This window comes from Microtus pennsylvanicus, chromosome 13 (genome assembly GCF_037038515.1).
Source record: "Microtus pennsylvanicus isolate mMicPen1 chromosome 13, mMicPen1.hap1, whole genome shotgun sequence".
In the NCBI taxonomy this organism is placed as follows: domain Eukaryota; kingdom Metazoa; phylum Chordata; class Mammalia; order Rodentia; family Cricetidae; genus Microtus; species Microtus pennsylvanicus.
Window position 1 is genome coordinate 74,814,916 of NC_134591.1, and position 21,742 is coordinate 74,836,657.

At 45.5% G+C, this 21,742-nt stretch overlaps 1 protein-coding gene across 1 annotated transcript; it reads right to left on the reverse strand.

Moving 5' to 3' along the window:
- Nucleotides 1-7,398: 7,398 nt before the first annotated feature.
- Nucleotides 7,399-17,389, reverse strand: Aadacl3 (arylacetamide deacetylase like 3). Its single transcript, XM_075946678.1, has 4 exons — nucleotides 17,219-17,389; nucleotides 9,452-9,668; nucleotides 8,753-8,816; nucleotides 7,399-8,173 (listed from the first exon to the last, which is right to left on the reverse strand). Exons 1-4 carry the CDS (start codon nucleotides 17,387-17,389, stop codon nucleotides 7,399-7,401), a joined length of 1,227 nt encoding a protein of 408 aa, XP_075802793.1.
- Between the last annotated feature and the right edge of the window lie 4,353 nt (nucleotides 17,390-21,742).

The window sequence follows — 21,742 nt, forward strand, 5'->3', positions numbered from 1 at the left end:
GGAGCCTGTCCTGGAACTAGCTCTTGTAGACCAGGCTGGTCTCGAACTCACAGAGATCCACCTGCCTCTGCCTCCCAAGGGCTGGGATTAAAGGCGTGCGCCACCACCGCCCGGCCCTGCTTGATATTTTAAAAGTTATTCATGAACACAATTTAAGGTCCAGAATGATACTATCTTCCTCCAGAAATGATTTTTCAACCATCTGAGAAGTTAGGGGCTACTTTAATTCAACCCAGTTACTGTGCAATTAGAAGAAACATGTACTCAGGCCTGTGGAAGAGGTACCACAGAGTGCCATGCAAAGCCCCTAGGGAAAAACCTACCACTGCTAGTACAGAGACAGTTCAGAGAAAAATAACATCTACAGCAAGACCTAAGGAGTGAGTACTCCATTGACTTCTTCTGCTCCTTGAGGCCTAGAAAAGAACCCATTCACCCCACCAGGGGCTTTGCTGTAAACCTGACAGACAGCAGCTCTGGAACGGAGTCTGATGAAAACATGGACTCTAATCACAGCTCCCACCGAGTGAGTAAGCATTCCTGCCAGGAACATCAAGGTACGCTAGAGATGAGCCCTTCTATTGCCGAACAGGGAAACCGAGAGCTCAACAGGGCAAGTAAATGATCATCTGCCTCCTGCAGGCCTTGCAAAAACAGCAAGAGACACACACATCCATTCTTACCACCAGCACCTTCTTTTTCCCTCTTGCATTGGCTTAAACTCATTATTTAGCCAAGGCTAACCTAGAGCACCAGGACCCCCTGCCTCTGCCTCCGGGGATTACAGGTATGCACCACTGTGCCTGGTCTTATTTGGCTATGAGACTTGGTGCACACTGGGTAAGTATTCCAGCAACCAAGTCATGTCTGCAGTGCCAGAATATGTCTCTCCATGAATGGTTGGTTCTGTTGGGGCTGGAGAGATGGCTTGGTGGTTAAACATGTCCTGTTCTTGCAGGGCACCTGAGTCCAAGAACTGCCTGAAACTCCATGAAGCTCCAACTTCAGGGAATCTGAAGCCCTTGGCCTCCAATGGCACCTGCTTGCACCTATGCATAAGCTCCCCCCGCCCCATACACACAGTTAAGAATAATAACAATAAATCTTTAAATGGTTTTGCAGTTTTGACATAAGCAGAATGTTGCTTCATTTTAATAGAGACTCTCCCCACCCCCAGGTAGTTTTTTTTTTTATTGTTTGTGAGGTTTTGTTTTTTGTGCTGGACATTGAACCCAGGGCCTTGCTCTGCCAGTGAAACAGCAGCTCTGTCCTTCTTTGAGAATTTCCCTAGAAATAAAAATACTTAGAAACTGAACCCCAGGCCCTCTCTTACCTAATCCAACCTTGTATGGCAGTTTTCAAAACAAGACAACCAGTTGTGGCATTAGGGGGTAGGAGTTCAGGTCAGAGAACAGAACAAGCCCTGGCAGGTAGCTTCTGCAGGCTGGAGCTGGCTCACTGACTCCAGGTGTCCCTTGCTCCGGAGGTAAAAGCAAGGATGTCAGAGGTAAAACACTAACTTGTTTATTTGAGTTAGGGACTGTGATAAGAGAAAGGGCATTAGGGTTGGGGAGGTGGCTCGTTGGTTAAGCACTTTCTGCTGTTCCAGAAGACCCGAGTTTGTCAGACAGCCTTTAACTCCAGCTCCAGGGGATCCCAATGGCTTCCTTGGGCACCTTTCTCTTTCTCCTCCAGACTGGATCCCCAGCCTATAGAACGGTGTTCCTCACCCTCAGCTACACTAGTCCAGAAATCCTCTCCCAAACACGCTCAGATAACTGCTTCCATAGTCACTCTAAATCTCACCAAGGTCAATCACTGGATCTGGTGAGACGGCTCAGTGGGTAAAGTCCACCGCTGCCGAGCCTACAAACCTGAGTTAAGATTGTCACAGTATCCTAACTCAAATAAACAGTAGTTAGTGTTTTACCTCGGACAACCTTGCTTTTACCTCCAGAGCAAAGGACCCCTGGATGTACATAACAAACACACAGATACATATATAATTTAAAAAATAATAAATGAAATTATGATAAATATCTTTACTAAATTAGATTGCTAAGATAAATTGTTGGCTGAAACAGCACAAGACAGACAACAGGTAGAGAATAATGTATTTTAGGCAATTGTGTTTGTCAAAATCATCTCTCAAAATAATATAGATTTTCTATAGGTACATATGTAAATATGGAGAAGCGGGTTTTAAGAGATTTATAGTATCACATTAAAAAAAAAATCAGAGCATCTGGGTGTGGTGGTGGTGGTGGCAGGCCTTTAATCCCAGCCCTCAGGAGGCAGAAGCAGGCAGATCTTTGAGTTTGAGGCCAACCTGGTCTATAGAGTGAGTTCCAGGATAGCTATGGCTACACAGAGAAACCGTATCTTGAAAAAACAAAACAAAAATACATAAGTAGAATAAAAATCAAAGTGGGAGCCAGGAATAGTGGTGCATACAGAATCTCTCCCTAACACTCATGCAGGCCAGTTCACAAGTGCCTGTCACTCTAGTTCCAGGGTATCCGATGCCCTCTTCTGTGCCTGCCTCCAGGCACTGAACTTGTGGTGTACATACATACTTGCAGGAAAACATTCATACGGGTAAAAATGAGTAAATTATATTTTTTTAAAGTAAAGGCTAGCCATATTTTTTAATATTTTAAGGTTTTACATGAAAGGAAGCTGTATTTTGTGAGTCACTAATGAAATTGGAAAGTGCTTGGCTTTGGTCCTACACCCAGAGCCTCCTACATGCTGGACAAGCCCCCTACAGCTGATCCACACCTTCTGTCATCAGGTCAATTTTATTTAAAGACAGGAAATTGGCACATTCTGATTTCAGGAATACCAAGTTTTAAATTTTTTTCCCTCGGGAAGAGTTTGCATCTCTGTCTCATTGAGGTTTGGCTTGGCCATGTGAGCAGAAGCCACATTCGTCTCTCAGAGCAGAAATTTGGATAGATGGGTGAGGATTACCATACTCTTTTCCTTTTACCACAAAACTAAAGATATTTTGACTAGAGCCTGCCCCTTACCCTATTGGGGTGGCTGCGGGTGGGAGTGGAACTCCTCTTTGTCCTGCAAAGGCCCTGCGATGTGAAAAATAGATTACTGCTGTCATAGCCCCAGGGACTGTGGAGCCATTAGTACAGCCTGACCTATCTTTGCTAACCCTAAGGATAAGATGAGCAAGCAAGCAGTGACTTGGAGCAGAGTTCAAGGGGACAAAGAGATGAGGGCCACGGAGTCTTGTTTGTCACAGACAGTGGAGGCAAAGTGGGGTGCAGAGCAGCAGAGACACATCTGACTAGTTCCGATATGTCCCAAGTTTTCTCTCAATTGTCTGCTGCTCAGAGAAAGCACTGGGGTGGGCTTGGAATGTAGCTAGCCTAGCATCCATGAAACCCTGGGTTTGAGTCCCAGCACTGTATAACTTGAATATGGTAACGCACACTCGCAATCTCTGCTCAGGCTAGGAGGACCTTAGCTATAGAACAAATTCAAGGCCGAGTTATAACACATGAGACCCTGTCTGATGGGGAAAAGAAGCAAATTGGGATGCAGTTCTCGGTCCTTTATCAGATGGTTCTGGCCATGAGCTGGCATGCAGGGCTTTCTAGAGAAGTACTTGGAATTTACTGAGAAAATGCTCTCAGTTTGAATCTGGGTCTAAATGTATGTGGGTCTCCACCTCCCCTAAGAGCTCTCAACTGGCCACCTTAGTAGTGAATCCAAGGAGGCTCCTACACTGGGCAGAGCTGGTCTCGGAGACAGCTGTAGTCAAGAAAGCAGAGGATCCAGAGAGTGAAAATACTCGATGATTTCAGCCTTAGTCACATCAGATCACATCTGATACCTGTGTATGAGGAGTGACTCAAGATGACAGGCCTGGTGTCGCCGTTATTTTAATGAATAACAACAAAGAAAAGAACTTCATTTCTTGTCTAGTAGGCCATGGGGTACAAACAAGAGTTTTCTTGTCAGGCTATGGTATACAGTAAGGTAAACACATATACAGTGGTATACACATAGCCTTGGGCATTGAATCAATCAACTGGGGACGGGGGGAAATCAAGAGATTGGCGTTATTAATTTCTCAGAGCCTCAGTTGCCTCATTTTAAAGGTAATTTTTGAGAGCATTAGATATAATCTGTAATTCATCAATTGAAAGGCTGAGGCAGAAGGATCACTGTGAGTTCGAGATCAGCTTGAGTTACATAGTGAGTTTTAGGTCAGTCTTTGCTATAGAGTATGAGCCTGTCTCCCCAAAATAATATTCACTTTGAAGCCAAGCAAGAGGAACACCATGAATGCAAGGGCAGCCTGGGCTATAAGATGAGACCCTGTCTCAAATTAAAATGGAAAGAAGGAAAGGAAGGAAGGAAGGAAGGAAGGAAGGAAGGAAGGAAGGAAGGAAGGAAGGAAAGAAGGAAGGAAGGAAGGAGAAAGAGAGAGAGACAGAGAGAAAGAGAGCAAGCAAGCAGGAGCTACTCTGTAGGTTTATAGAACTGATGTAAAGAACGAGGAGCTTCAATACTGTGCACACGAGGAGTTGGCCCCCGTGAATGTGTTGCAATGATGACAGAGATGAATGGGTTTGCAGAGAGGTGTACCCATTTGCTACTAGAGTCCCCAGCCAGCTACTAAGGTAAGAGTCCTTTCTCTCTCTCTTCATCTACAGAAGAAAGACATTGTGGAAATGCACCCTCAGCCCTAGAATGTCCCCAGCCATTTCCACTGGGCAGTCTCCCAGTAGCGTATCAATTTTCCCTCCTCCCAATAGAAGAGACAAGTACCCATATATCCAAAAGGCCAATCCACACTCCTTGTGCCTCCAGTGGCTGGGGTAACAACACAAAACCCACATCAGTCTGAAGACCCACTCAGCCTCAATCGAAGGCCTGTCTCAGAGAGGACCAGGTTCCCAGGATCCCATTGCTTCCTACAGTGCATATTTTCCATGGCTGGTTCCTATGTTTCTCCAAAGCCAGCTGCTGGCCAGTTATGAATGGCCCAAGAAACCACCTCACCATATTTCAGCCCAGTCAACTGAAAGCAAGTTAAGACATGCCTGGATTCCACGGTCAGTGGACTTGGGTGCTGGCCTTTGAAAGCTGCTGACCAACAAGAGGCAAATCCTCCTAAAGACAGCAGGACCATGTGGTCATCCCCTTCAAAGGGATTTTCACTTCCAAGGGGCAGCAGTTGGTCGTCTTGTCTCTGGCACATTTTACCATTCCATGAAACTTGATTCAATTGGCCCTCTATTCACTTCCATAGTAGAGGGAACACTCATGCCTACCCAACACCCATCTAGCTTTCCACTAGGGAAGCACTCACTGCTTCCTTGCCCTCACCCCTGGCTCAATCCAAATACCAGGGAGGCTCTTCCATATTTGTTGTGGAATATTGTTTTAAGATGTGTCACATTTGTTTATGCTGTGGAACATTTGGGGACTGACACAAAGATGTGTTGTATTCTTTTATGTTGTATTTGCTTAACTCTGTGAAGTTGTGCTACTTTACCTGTCTAAAACACCTGGTTGGTCCAATAAAGAGCTGAATGACCAAATAGCCAGGCAGAAAGAGAGAAATAGTTGGGACTGGCAGGCAGAGAGAATAAATAGGAAGAGAAAACTGAGTTCAAAGATCGAGGGGCAAGAAAAGAAGAGGCCAGCCACACACAGCCACATAGCCAAACAGCCAGACATGGAATAAGAAGGAAAGGAAAGATATACAGAAACAGAGAAAGGTAAAAGCCCAGAGACAAAAGGTAGATGGGATAATTTAAGAAAAGTTGGTAAGAAACAAGCCAAGCTAATGCTGAGCATTTATGAGAATGAAAGTCACTCTATATGATTTATTTGGGAGCTGGGTGCTGGGCCTCCCAAAGAACCAAAGAGAAAAAACAGCCAACTACATATATTCTACTCCAAAGATAGCATAGACTTTGGACTGTGCAGTTATACAAACAGTCTATTTCTTTGTTTGTAACCACAGCACACAGCTCAAGAAAACCAGTAGAATCAATAAATCGCTTTGAAATTTTTGTTGAGTCAGCTGAGGAAAATGGATATGCCCATATGAACATAACTCTTAAAGAACTTAGTAGGGAATTGTTTAGGGGTACCACATAGAAAGACAAAGACACCGGCATGGGGTAGATAAGGGCAGAAATAAGAGAGGGTAAGTTAGTGCTCTTTATCTTAAAATCCTTCCATCACGCCACACCTGATTTATACCTGAGATTCACAGCTACATATGCCAATCCATTTATGGCTACTTGGGGCAATATTTGTTGACTCTTTGTCTTAGAACAAATAGTTCACACTAACACATCTATTCCCTTGGTTCTCTTTAGAATTCCCACTGCGAATGTGGCCTGAGTTTGGTTGAACTCAGCTTCCTTCTGGTCTTAATATTTATGATACTACTTTAGGGCCATTTGTTGGGAATTCAACTCTGATACCAGAACTTCTAAGTTTTCCTAGGCATACAACTCTGGCTGTCTTTATCCATCTTTATAGAAGAGCCATGTTGATGTAAGATGTCCTTCTGTATGCTGTGAATATGTGTCTCCCTCATTGGTTGATGAATAAAGCTGATTTAACCGGTTACCAGGCAGACTAGAGCCAGGTGGGAAATCCAAAGATACAGAGAGAAAGAAGGCAGAGTCAGGCCTACACCATGTAGCAGCCAAAGGAGTGCCATGCCAGGGTATCACTGGTAAGCCATGGCCATGTGACGATATGCGAATTAGTTGAGATGGGTTACTTTAATTGTGAGAGCTACTCAGTAATATACCTAAGCCATTGGCCAAACACTTACAATTAATACTGAGCCTCTGAGCGGTTATCTTATAAGTGGTTACAAGGACTGGTGGGCAGAGAGAAACGGTTCCACTGGGCCCAGACGAAGAGAAAAGTCTCCATTTATACCATGTACCATGAAGAATCTGTCCATTGTCTCATAGCTTTCAGTTCAAGCAAGTTGGGCACCCAGAAAGTGTCACCACCACCACAGACCACCCACCACCTAACAGACTTGGGCATCAGAGTTCTACATCCTGAGCCACACTGGCAAAGCTCAGTGAGACTGTACACAACACACCTGTTTTCTTCCAGGTCAAGTCTAACAGATACACCTATCATACAGTCTCAATCAGCCTAGACAGCCTGACTTCTAGCTAAGGGGATTCTGGACAAGCTTCATGCAGATTCAGTCTCTCAAATGGATGCTGAAGATGGTCAGCTCAGACTTTCCCCAAGAGTGAACAAGGACGTAGAGTCTCACTGCATTCTCCCCAGGCTGTCTCTTCTCTATTCATCGTAAAGACCATACATTGTACTCTTCTAGGACCCAGACTATGTTGGTGGAGCCACCACAGGAAGGGATGAGGGTCACAACTTTCTAATAAACTGGATAACCACATCCATAATTCTTGAGGAGCAAGGGAAAGTCAAGAAGCCAAAGTCAAGGGTATTAAGCACTCCATGAAAACCATCCTCCATGTGGTGCCACGTCACAGGCACCCCCAGATCTTCCAGCCTCTTCTTGTATAAGAGGGAATGGTCCCGAAGAAGGTCATACTCGCAGCTCACAATGCAGGTTTCTGGGAGCCGAGACACTATATCATCTTCTGCTATGAGGGGCGAGCATACTGAGTTCAGTATGAGGTTTAACTCCTGGTAAGCGTCTTCATTCACAGGTCCTGGGGGTATGTATTGGTAGCCTCGCTTCTTAAACCTCTCTGGGATGTTTTCTGAGCCCAACCACTTTCTGTATTTCTCCCAGACTTCCGGAGGTAAATGGGTACCATTCTTGATGGCATTTTTCCAGGAAGTCCTCAAGTCTAGGTGACAACACCAACAGTAAAAGGCCAGATTCCAAGAGAGCAGTGGAATGTTGGCGTTCTGTTGATAAGAAGGGCCCCGGAAATCTATGCTTTGCAGTGAAGAGTAGATCAAAATCTGAGCCCGGATCTGGGGGAGATCTTTTTGCTTCAGAAATTCTTGACAAACCACAGTGGCTGCATTCCCTCCCACGCTGTCACCACAGACCACAACCCGAGCTGGGTCCACTCCATACACCTGCAACGACTTCAGAAACTGGGTGGTGGCTGCTATACAGTCGTCTTTCATCACTGGGTACTTGTACTTGGGAGACTTTCTGTATCTGAAGTGGAATCAAGGACCAGAGATTATGTTCGATGCCCAGTCAAACCCAAAGGACCCTTGTCTAACATCTCGTATCTCAAATCCCTTTTTGACACCTGAACAGGAGGAGATAGGCAAGGACCCAAACACACAGTAGACATAAAGCCTTCACGCCTGCCACTTGGGCTCAGAGGAGGCAATTGCACTTGAAAATGGATGTGATATTGTTCAGATGTTCCAGTGGGCATGCAGGGCGCTGCTGGCTTTAGGTAGAGGAGATGCTATGTCTGCTATGGGCAGGGCTGTTAGACCTAAGGAACTCTTTGAGCCAAAATCAAAGTGCCATCTCCATTCCCACCAGCCTCCAAAAGACAGGGTAAAATGATGCCTTAATCCACAAAGATTTCATGCACCAAGGCAGGGGCTTCAATCCACCGTCCCGCTCTCCTCTGTTCCTTGCTTCTCCTTACTGGGTCCTCACAGCCCAGCCCTCCCCCATTCTCCTCTCCAGTTCCATCTGCTTCAGGTTTAAACTCCAGACACTGTCACTCCAAAGCAGGGCTGTCTGCTTTATGTGTTCCATTAGCCCCTTTCTCACCCGACTGCCAAAACAACAGAGCTGCAGTCCTTGGACAAACGTAAGCATATGTTGTGGTGCGTTCCTGTAAAGCAAATCAAACATCACATTATTAGGACATTTTCCTCTCTGCAGCCCTCGTGGCCATTCTCCTCTTGTAAACAGAGTGCCTAAGTTAGCTGAGCAGCCATAAAATAACCTCTGACTATTGAGTAAATATCCTTCCAACTCCTCACTGTTTTGCTTCTGTGGGCTGCGAGGACAGCATTCTCCAAGATGCCCATGACCCACTGAGCATCAACACTTATCAAAAGTGGGTAGATTACAGTGGCTCATGGGTGGGAGTGGTATCCTCACATCAGTCTAGGAAGAGGTCAGACCATTGCACAGTATACCACCAAAGTGATCTGTGCCTACTAATTGTCCTGGGTTTTCTTGGGCATAACGTTAAACCATCTACCAGGGAGAATGACCATCCTTCCTTTAAGATTTATTTTACTTTTCCTGTTGTGGATATGTTGTACACACATGTGTGAAGGTGTGTCAGGCAGTTGTATGATGTCATAGATGGGTGTTAGGAACCAAACTTGGGTCCTTTGGAAGAGCCGCAAGTGCTCTTACCTACTGAGCCATCTCTCCAGCTCTACAAGGTGACCATTGTTTAAGTCCACTTAGCAGGATGACAAGGGCCTTAAAGAAGCCAGAAAAAAACTTTCTTACTTAAGCTCCCTAGGATGGTTCCACCACCATGGAAGAAGATGATGCCAGGCCTAAGAGTGGTGGAGTGTTCCTTAGGCTGGTATAGTTTCACAGGGATTGTCCCAAAGCGAAGATCCGTGACCACAACATCAGGATCTCTCTTGAGGGGCTTCAGATCATGCACAAAACTGGCAAACTGGGGTGCATAACACAGTCCCAACTTCTCAAAAATCATCCCCTGTCAGAGAGAGAAGAGACAATGGGTTAAGATTATGTATCAGTCATTTTGCATGCAGCCCGGAGCCGGTCAGACACACCTACCCTCCCCAGGATCAGACTGGACCCCAGACGTGCATTTCCGCTGTCTCTCAGCCTCCGCATGAGGCATCTGCAGGTAAAGCCACACCTACCCAGGCCCATGTGGCTCCATCACCAGACCGGCTCCTCTCAATCACACTCTCCCTAGACACTTTACCTGTCAGACACGACAAACTAGGCTTCTGGCTAATCCATGAGACTCCCTTTTAAAGACTCCTGCTCTACCTGGGGTCTGGGTGTGGTCTTCTCTCCAGGGAAGACAGCCTGGGTCTCCCAAATATGTATTGCTATGGAGATGATGTTTTTGAAGAGGGAGAAAGAGATGTTTTCTCGTCTTTCCGGAGCAATTACTGAAATCTTTCTGGAAAATACACATCGTGAAAGGCTTTTCTCTTTAGGAAAATTAAGAATGAGGGTAGAAGTGGGAAGGTGTATGTGTTTGACCACATGGTCAGGGATGTCAATACCGGTGGTGGCAAATGAGGCTTCTTCAGGTTATTGTGCTATCTTTGAGATCAAGGTAAATGTTTCCAAAAGAAATATGAATATTAATAAAGAACAACATTCTTCTTTTTTAAAAAACATTATTATTATTTTTTTATTTTATTATTTATTTATTTTTTTGGTTTTTCAAGACAGGGTTTCTCTGTGGCTTTGGAGCCTGTCCTGGAACTAGCTCTGTAGACCAGGCTGGTCTCGAACTCACAGAGATCCGCCTACCTCTGCCTCCCGAGTGCTGGGATTAAAGGCGTGCGCCACCATCGCCCGGCTATTATTTTTAAATATTTATTTATTTATTATTATGTATACAATATTCTGTCTGTATGCCTGAAGGCCAGAAGAGGGCGCCAGACCTCTTTACAGATGGTTGTGAGCCACCATGTGGTTGCTGGGAATTGAACTCAGGACCTTTGGAAGAGCAGGCAATGCTCTTAACCACTGAGCCATCTCTCCAGCCCCAGAGCAACATTCTTCTATATTCATAAACCAGTGTCTCACTCCACCATCACCAGAGAAGCTTCCTCCTGCAGGAGGTGGGAATAAATACAGAGACCAACAACTGGGAAATATGCAGAGAGTGAGAGACCTTGGAACACTCTGTTCTAAATGGGATGTCTCCATCAAAGCCCTTCCCTGAGGGCACAGGAGGAATAGGTAAGAGCTGGTGGGGATCGCTGATGCCAAGGAAACTGTGTCTTTCAGGCAGAACAGGACTGGATATATATGAACTCACATAGACTGTGGCAGCATACACAAGGTCCAAGCTGGATAGGGTCCCCAGTGCTGAGAGGGGAAGTGGACACCAGCCCCATCCCTAACCAAGATACTATCTCCAATTCACAACCACTCAAAAAAGAAAAGAGTTTTCTCTAACGGAGTCTCTTTGGGTATACACACCATACTTAAGGGCAGTTCCATACCCAGAAGTAGATGGGCAACACAAAATAACTCAATAGTGTTTTTAGAAATGTTTTGTCTCCTAATGCTTTTGTGGGGCTTTAAAAAACAAACAAACAAAACCACCCCAACTTTGCTTGTATTTTGATTATCTATGATGGTTTTCAGTTTCGAATTTGTGTGTGTGTTTGTGTATGTTTCTCTTGCTTTTTCTTTTTTTTTTCTCCTGCTTTTTCTTGGTTTTCGCCCCTTCCTATTTTTCTTTTTCTTTATTTCTTTCATTTTCTTATTTTCAGGCAGGGTTTCTCTGTGCAGCCTTAGCTGTCCTGGAACTCACTCTGTAGACCAGACTGGTCTCCAACTCAGAGATCCCTGCTTCCCAAGTGCTGGGATTTAAGGTGTGCACCACCACCGCCTGGCTTCCGTCTGTTTTCCTATTTGCTTTTATTCTGGTTTGTTTGTTCTTCACTGGCCTGTTTGTTTTCTAAAGAAAGAGAGAAAGGAGGCATGGAGTCAAATGGGTGGGGAAATAGGGAGAACCTGAGAGGAGATGAGGGAGAGGGAACCGTGAATGGAATATGCTGTATGAAAAATCATTTCCAAACAAACAAATAAGCGGGTACTCCCCGGATCTTTCCAGTAGTTTATAGTCCTAAATCCCAGCCCTCTGGACTGTGATTGAAGCCTGTGGACTCACCTCAGAACATTTTTTTTTCCCTTTTGGTATGTATACAGTGTGTTGGATGTATGTGGTGTCTGTATTTACTAATGCAGGTATATGCACATCTGTGTGTGTATGAGGAGACGTAGAGGTCAACACTAGGTGTCTTTCCTCGACTGCATCATCTTTGTTTATTTAATGATTTATTATTTTAGTGTATTTATCTATTTGTGGGTGTGGGGGGGTACACATGAACCACAGTACATGCCCAGAGATCAGAGGACAGCTTGGCGGAGTCTGTTCCGTCTTCCACCATGTGGGACCCAGGGATAGAACTTGGGCCATCAGGGTGGTACCAACTGACATTAGCTAGCGCACCATCTCACAGACCCATCTAGTTTATTTTTTGAGACAGAGTCCCTTACTGATCTCATCAGTTGGACTAGGTAGGCTGGCCAATGAACTTCAAGGATTCTCTTGTCTCTGTGTCTCCCTCCATTCCCCGGGCACAGGCTTAAACCATCATGCCAGGTCTGTGCTTGGCTTCTCATGATCTGAACTCAAGTTCCCGTGCTTGGGCAGTGGGCACTTTACAGGCTGCACCATCTTCCCAGTGCCACAGAACATTCTTTAAAATATATCATAAATACAAGAAATTCACCCAAGAAGGCAGTTTCATCTGCATGGAGCCATCAGACAAATGATATGTATGCTGTAACGATGCACACGCTTGAACATATGCACACACATGAACATGCCGTTGGACAGCACCCTGGTCTCAAAGGGATAAGGCTACCACTTTCTGTAGCACACAAAATAATCCCTCAGTCAAAACATTTGTTATTCTTCTTATGAGAGAGTTACAGTTCTGCCCTGGAGACCGTGTTCTGCTAACCTCCAGGCTCCTAACCCCCGTTGGCAGGAGATGCTGTATAGGTTAGCAGTGAAAAGGGGGTAATTTGTATCCTTACTCATCAAAGCTATGGGCTGCTTGCATTCTGACTCTTGAGTAAGCAAGTCCATGTCTCCCCCTCTGCCATGCTGTGCTTTCCTCCTGGGTCGGGCCCCTGTATGAAACCCTTTGCAGCTAGAGTCCTTTTGGCCAGCCCCTGCCCTCTGCTACTATGGACTGCAAGCTCCCCAGAGGGAGACTCTGCCTTTTTTATTCCCCCCGCCTATCTCTGGGCTCAGATCCTGGGCCAGGACACACAGTGGTTGCTTAACATTCCATTACAGAAAGAATCAACAGTAACAGCGGGCAATGTGCAAGCAGGGCTTACCCTAGCCCAGATGTTGCAATATGCCCTCTGGATAGCTCAACTCTGGGATCCTCGAGAAATGTCAGGCTGTAGGGGCTGCTATGATTCCCTGTTTAGCACACAGGAAAACTGAGTCATGATAACTAGGAACCTGGACTGTAGACTACAAAAGAAAACGACAGAGGGAAAATCATGGATTCTAGTCTGGCCGTGTGTAAAAACAGGCCCAGGGTGCTGTTTGTTTTAAATGTGCCAGTACATTACACTTGACATAATGATCTCCAGTTGCATCAGTTTCCTAAAAACACTCCCTCTCTCTTTAATGCTTGAGTAAAACTCTATTGTGTCTGAGTGTGGTGGTGCATACCTTTAATCCCAACACTCAAGAGACAGACACAGGCAGACATCTCTATTGTGTCTGAGTGTGGTGGTGCATACCTTTAATCCCAACACTCAAGAGACCGACACAGGCAGACATCTCTATTGTGTCTGAGTGTGGTGGTGCATACCTTTAATCCCAACACTCAAGAGACCGACACAGGCAGACATCTCTATTGTGTCTGAGTGTGGTGGTGCATACCTTTAATCCCAACACTCAAGAGACCGACACAGGCAGACATCTCTGTAGTTGAAGGCAAGCCTGGCCTATATAGTGAGACCTTATCTCATTTCTTTTCACTATGCATTTCCTCCTGTGTGTTTTCTTCATCCATTCATCTCTTGATTGATGTCTAGGGTAGTTTCCGTTCCTGCCTGTTGTGAATAGAGCAGCAGTGAACATGGATGCTCAGATGTCTGTGTGGTAGGAGACAGGGTCCTCAGGGTGTTAGAGTGAGGTGACCCACATTCAGAAGGACAGAAACCATGCTCTCTCTCATATCTGGATCCTACCTAGTCATTTTTATGCGTGTGTGTAAAAATGGTTGAAAGTGTGGCTGTGAGCTAGAAATAAGAAGGGGGCCTTGAGAAGGAAGAAACCCATACCCATAACGTAAATAAATTTTACTGCTTTTAAAAAGTGTGTTCTAGCTGGGATCATCCTTGGGATGACTGGGAATTTCTCTAGTGCCAGGTTTCTTGCTAGCCCCATAATGGCTCCCTCAATCAAAATATCTCTTTCCTTGCTCTCATCTCTGTCCTTCCTCCATCTCAACTACCCCGTTCCCTCAAGCACTTCTCCCTGCTCCCCTCTCCCCTACTCTTCTCCTTCTGCCCTCCCTTTCCCTCAACCCCCATGCTCCCAATTTTATCAGGTGATCTTGTCTATTTATCCTTCCCAGGAAGAGCTATGTATGTTTTTCTTAGGGTTCACCTTGTTCCTTAGCGTCTCTAAAATCATGAACTTTAGGCTCAATATCCTTTGCTTTACATAGCCGCTTATGAGTTAGCACATACCATGTTCATCATCTTTCTGGATCTGGTTACCTCACTCAGGATATTTTTTCTAGTTTCATCCATTGGCATGCAAATTCCAAGCCCTAAGCAATAGAGGAGAGGGTGCCTGAACTGGCCTTACTCTGAAGTCAGACTGAAGACTATCTTACATATCACCATGGAACCTTCATCCAGCAACTGATGGAAAAAGAGGCAGAGACCCGCAGCAGAACACTGGGCTGAACTTCAAAAGTCCAGTTGAAGAGTGGGAGGAGTGAGAATATGAGCAAAGAGGTCAAACCATCATCGGGACACCCACTGAAGCAGTCTACCTGAGCTAATGGGAGCTCACCAACTCCAGCCATAAGGGACCAGCATAGGTTCAAACTAGTCCCTCTGAGTGTGGTTGACAGTTACATGGCTGGGGCAGACTGCAGGGCCACTGGCAGTGACACCAGGATTTATCCCTACTGCTTGTACTGGCTCTTTGGGAACCTAGTCTCTTTGGATGGCTACCTTGCTCAGCCTAGATATAGTAGGAAGGGCTTTGAACCTTCTCCAAAGCAAAGTGCCTTACCCTATCTGAAGAGTGGATGGGGAGTGGGGTAGGGGGTAGGCGGAGGGAGGAAGGGAAGGAGTGGAAACTGGGATTGCTATGTAAAATGAAAAAAGATAGTTTGGTTTCTTTTGTTTTTAAAGGTATATTTTATGGTTCTGCTCATGTCTTGAGCTAATTTACTAATTTACTGTCTGTTTTCTTGCTTTTGTTGTTTGCTGACTCTAATTAGTAGGTCTGTAGTTACTGGAGCCCAAAAACTCATCCTTACCTTCAGAGCTTCGCAAATTACCCAGGACTAATAAAAAAAAGAAAAAAGAGATTGGACTTTCCTTCTGTGTTAATTGGGTACCATAGTTTGCACAATTCCATGTTTCTCAGGCTTTCATTTGGAAATGGCCCCAGAGTGATGCTATTTATGGGTGATAGAGCCTTTGCAAAGAAGGCTGAGAGGTGCTGAGATCACTGGGGATATAGACCACTCAGGGAAGGTAGAGGATAAGGTCGAAATCTATAGAATGGGAAAAGATCTTCACCAACCCCACATCAGACAGAGGGCTGATCTACAAAATATACAAAGAACTCAAGAAATTGGTCAACAAAAGAACAAATCATCCAATAACCAAACAGAGAACTCTCAACAGAGGAATCTAAAGTGGCTGAAAGACACTTGAGGAAATGCTCAGCATCCTTAACCATCAGAGAAAAACAAATCAAAACAACTCTGAGATTCCATCTTACACTTGCACAAATGGCCAAGATCAAAAACACTGATGACAACTTATGCTGGAGAGGTTGTGGGGTAAAGGGAACACTCCTCCATTGCTGGTGGGAGTACAAATTGACACAGCTGCTTTCAATATCAGTATGGAAATTTCTCAGAAGATTAGGAAACAACCTACCTCAAGACCAGCAATACCACTTTTGGGTATATTCCCAAAGGATACTCAATCATACCTCAAGGACATGTGCTCAACTATGTTCATAGCAGCATTGTTTGTCATAGCCAGAACCTGGAAACAACCTAAATGCCCCTCGACTGAATAATGGATAAAGAAAATGTGGTACATTTACACAGTGGAGTACTATACAGCAGAAAAAAAATGATGACATCTTGAAATTTGCAGGCAAATGGATGGATCTAGAAAACATCATATTGAGTGAAGTAACCCAGACCCAGAAAGACAAATATAATATCTACTCAGTCATAAGTGGCTTTTAGACATAAAGCAAAGAAAAAGCAACCTGCAATTCATAATCACAGAGAATATAGACAACAAAGACGATCCTAAGAGAGACATACATAGATCTAATCTACATGGGAAGTAGATAAAGACAAGATCTCCTGAGTAAATTGGAAGCATGAGGATCACGGGAGAAGGTAGAAGGGGAGGGGAGAGGAAGGGAATGGAGCAGAGAAAAAATATAGCTTAATAAAAACAATTTTTAAAAAAAAATGATCGGCCGGGCGGTGGTGGCGCACTCCTTTAATCCCAGCACTTGGGAGGCAGAGGCAGGCGGATCTCTGTGAGTTCGAGACCAGCCTGGTCTACAGAGCTAGTTCCAGGACAGGCTCCAAAACCACAGAGAAACCCTGTCTCGAAAAACCAAAAGAAAAAAAAATAAATAAATAAAAAAAATGATCGAAGTCTAAGCTGGGCAATCTGAAGGCAGAGACAGGCAGATCTTGGAGTTTCAGGCTAACCTGGTCTAAAGAGTGGGTTCCTGGACAGCTGAGACCACACAGAGAAATCCAGTCTCAAAAACAAAACCAAAAAAGAGCAAAGTCTAATGACATATATACTCTAAAATACACAGCAAAGCCCATTGCTTTGTATAATAAATACTAGATGACTTTAAAGAAAAGGCACTGTGGGACCTCAGCCTTCTTCTTCCTCTTTTGTTCCTTGGGACATGAGAAGATTTCCTCAGCCCTATACTCCTACTGGAATATACTCTCTTTCCCCAGGCCCAATACACTGAAGCTAACATAACAAGCTACAACCTCAGAAAACATGAGCCTAAATCAACCTTTTTTTGCATTGTAAACCCATTGTCTTGGGTATTTTGTTACAGTAATAGGAAGTCGACTGAAACATGAAGAATATTTACTTTCTCTTTACATACTTTGAATCATTAGCATTGAAGCATCCAGTGTTTGCTTTTTCCTCACTTCGGTCCTCAGTCCTCAGGCAAAGGAGGCAAGCAAAACCTAAACTCACCCAAGTCATGGTCAGATGTAAAAGGCAGCTGAGGATCCTCAGCCGGACAGGATGAGTAATGCCTTCAGGGATGTGTTCAGTCCAAAACTGTATACAGATCACCCACAGCAGGACTCCCAGCGAGAACGTAGCAACAGCGGCTACAAGGAGTGTCAGGGCCAGAACCACCATGCTGTTTCTGCGTCAGAGGAGGCCAAGTGTCGTTTGTGCCTGTCGCAGGCCCTGGGAGATGCAGTGCAACCCAGTAGGCCTCTTATATATCACCAGCTTCTCTCCCCTCCTCCCTGCTTCTAGTACACACCAGCCCACAGCCCAAACTTGGAGTCGCTGACACAGAGGAGGGTGTGGTTCTAGACAAGCGGCGGTGAGGAGGAGAAAGTGGCTCCTTATCGGCTCATTCATTTGGAAAGAGATCTCAAGAGCTCCCATTTAAATCCTGGCATTGCTACTAGACATTGCATTGGGTAAGCCACGGAGTTACCGTAGTCATAGACAGTTCCACAAATGTCATCGCCCACACCTAACTCTAGTCTTGCCACACTTACTATTCCTTACCTGGATGAGGGCCTTTGCGCTTGCTGTTTCTCTGTGCAGCAACTCCTGCACAGAGACTCCCCCCCCCCCCAAATGCCATCTGGGCTCTATCCTTCCTATCCTGCCTATTGCTGCCCAAATGTCACTTTCTGTCTAGCTAGCTATTTAAAAGAGTAATACTAGCCAGGCGGTGGTGGCGCGCGCCTTTAATCCCAGCACTCGGGAGGCAGAGGCAGGCGGATCTCTGTGAGTTCGAGGCCAGCCTGGTCTACAAGAGCTAGTTCCAGGACAGGAACCAAAAGCTACAGAGAAACCCTGTCTCGAAAATTAAAAAAAGATAAATAAATAAAACAGTAATACTTCACTAACGACAGCCCCGTGGTCCTTTCTGTTTAATTCCCATCTGTGGCTTTTATTATCACTCAGGATGCCAGTCCCTTGCCTGTAGAACACACATTTTGAATGCAGAAATGTTTATGTTGTTGCTGCTTTAAGATTTGTTTATTTTTACTTTTCTGTTACGTGTATCTTGCCTGAATGTACATCTGTCTGTGCACCATGCCTGCTGGTGCCCTGGATGCCATAAGAAGGTGTCAGATCCTCTGAAATAGAGTTACAGAGGGTTGTGAGCTACCATGTGGGTGCTGGAAATTGAATCCAGGTCCTCTTCGTGAGCAACCAATACTCTGCACCACAGAGCCATCTCTCTAGCCCCTTACACAGTTCAAAGACCCTGGCTTAGGAATTGGTGATGCCCACAGTGGCCTGGGTCTGTCTCACATCAAGTAATTTATTTAAGACCATCCCCCACAGGTATGACCGCAGGCCAATCGAATGTGGGCAATCCCTCATGGAGACTTTCTTCCCAGTTGATTCAGGACTGTGTTAATTCGATGATTAAAGCTGACCATCACAGGGAGACAGGAGACAGGGGCCATGCCCCCATTGTTATGATTATATAGAACCTCCTTGCTAGGAAAGGTTATGAAAGCTGCCTTAGCATCCGACCTGACCTAGAAAGCAAGCATATTTAAGCTTCTCTGTTTTACAATGGAGAGGAAAGACCTGTTCATCAATCCTTCCATTTGGTGTAGCTTTTGCATTGGCCTGACAGAGAACCAGACCCTAATCCAGCCTTTGAACTGTGTAAGAGGAGAAAAACGGAGATGAGCGCATGCAAGCAGGCAGTTGAGTATGCATGCACTAAATTTTCTCTCTGTTCTCACATGCAGGTGTGATGTGACTAGCTGTTTGAAGTTTCTGCCTCGATTTCCCCACAATGATGGACTGTAAGCCGAAGTAAACCCTTTTCTTCCCTAAATTGCTTTTCATCAGTGTGTTTTATTATAGCCACAGAAATGAAGCTAAAACATTCTCCAACCTGGTGAGGAAGCAGAAGCTTTCAAACAAAGGGATTTTTGCCTCTCAAGAGTCAGCGGGACCGGAGCTGGAGAGATGACTCAGTGGTTAAGAGTACTGGCTGTTCTTCCAGAGGTCCTGAGTTTAATTCCCAGCAAGCACATGGTGGCTCACAACCTTCTATGATAAGATCTGGCACCCCCTTCTGGCCTTCAGGCTGAACAACTGTATACATAATAAATCTTAAGTGGGAGGGGGGAGTCAGCGGAACAATGCCTGGAGATACTGTGGTTGACAGATGAGCTGGGCATTAGCAGCTCAGAGACAGATGCCAGAGATGTGCTAAGCATCTCTACACTTAAGTTGGCCCCTGCCACGCAGAAGTGTCTGGTTTAGCATTATCAACACACCTGTGTCAGGGGCGCTTGGATTGGAATGTAGGGTCTGCTCAGTGCCAAGCATTCTAACAAGGGGCAAGTTACTGACAGTTTCTCAACCTTTCCTCGGGGGTTGGTTGAGTACACCCAAACACATCATCAGCTGCAAAGCATTAGTATGAGTGTGCCATGCCACAGACTCAACAGGTGGCAGTGACAAAATCAATGACCAACACATTTCCTCCATGTTCTCCATTCATATCCCTCGTGCGCCCACAAGAATGCAGTGCTCTGGCCCCCCTGAAAGGGGCTGGAACTAGGGATGCAACCTGACCAGTGGGGTGTGAGTGGGGATGCTGGAGCCCCTGCCTATCTACACGGTCCTCCAATGCCTGGCTGTAGAGCATCTACAGAGTGTTGGGATCTTTCTGGAAAGGGACGGCTCCTGGTAGTCTTATCAGGTCACAGCCCCGTGGTGAGCTTGGAGGGGAGTGGTATGGGGCAGTGTGGGGAGAACTGAGAGGGCGCATTTTTGCAAGATATTGTGGGAACATTACATAAAGCTGCAGAGAGGCAAGGTTGCTTGTTCTGGCAGCCACCTTTCACCGTGGCTGTTTCAGCAACAGCTGGCATCAGCCGTACTAGATTCTAGATCCGGTTTAACTATACCCCACTCTCGCAGATTTCTTTCTGGTTTTATCCCTTGTGTTCATTTTGCTCTGGATTCTACCCACAGCTGTTGGCTCTGGTAGTTAACCTGTAAGGTCCCCCACACTCCCATCCATACCTCCAGCCGTAGTGTGAGAAGAGCTGCTGTGGAGAAAGGACCACAGAAAAGAAGGTCATTGCTCGTGGTCTTCCCAGCTTCTGTGTGGAAAACAGCCCTGTGTGGAAGATGGCAATCTTCTCTCTTTCTCTCTCTGCCTGCCTGTCTGACTACCTGTCTCTGTCTCTCTCCCTCAGTTTATTCATCTGTAGACTAAAGTCTGAGCTTTGTTCTCCCCCTCTGTGCCAAGCCCTGGGCCAAATCCTTTGCATATGTTAAGGTGTGATGGTGCATTCTCACATATTCAGGTTTAACTTGTTGGTCCATAAATCAGGGCTCAGTCACCCTTGACACTGTTTCAGGGCTCTGCTGCTTCTAAATCACTGGCATTAAAGCCAAATACTGGTCTTTTGTGAACTCACCTGTGTTGGCTAGTTGTTTGTCAACTCAACACAAACTTGAATCATGTGGGAAGAGAGACTTTCAATAGAGAAAAATGCCACCATAAGATTTGCCTGTAGGCAAGTCCGTAGTGCTTTTTCTAGATTGAGGATTGATGTTGGAGGGCCCAGTCCCCTGTGGACCATGCCACCCCTGGGCAGGTGGCACAGAGCTGTACAAGAAAACAAGCTGAGCAAGTTAGGAGGATCAGATCAATAAACATTTATCCTTCATGGCTCTGCTTTAGTTCCTGGATCCAGGTTCCTGCCTTGAGTTTCTGGACCAACTTCCCCAGGCTGTGACCTGAGAATGGTAAGCTGAAATAAGCCCTTTCCTCCTCAAGTTGTTTTTGGGCATGGTGTTTCACGACAGCAATAGAAACGCTAACTAAGACATCCCCTCCTTGGAACAGCTAGGCATAACATCCCTGGCTCACTCTACTGACCTCCACACCCAACATGGATGTCAAAGAAAAGTTGTGGTGGCCAATTTGACGTAGGGTGGCACTAGATTCATACCTACATATATAACCCATCACTTAGAGCTCCTTCCTGTAAGGCTGGAGAGACAGTTCAATCCATAAAATGTTTTCATGCAAGCATGGGGACCCGAGTTTGGATTCCCAACATCTATGTGAAAAGCCACTTATAGCAGTCCACGCCTGCGATCCTCAGCATTGGAATGGGCAGGAGGACTCTTGAAGCTTGCTGGCTTGCTAGTCTAGCTGAAGAGGTAAAAGACCAGGTTCAGTGAAAGACCCATCTCAAAAAATGAGATGGAAATCTGTCAAGACAGATCAGTAGATAAGAGCTTGTCACCATGCCTGATAACCTGAGTCTGATACCTGAGACCCACTTTGTGGAAGGAGAGAACCGACTTCCACAAGGTGTCCTCTGATTTCCACAGGTATGCTCTCTCTCTCTCTCTCTCTCTCTCTCTCTCTCTCTCTTTCTCTCCATCTCTCCGTCTCTCTGTCTCTCTCTCATACACACACACATACACACACACACGCAAACACACACGCACGCAGCTACTCACTGAATAACT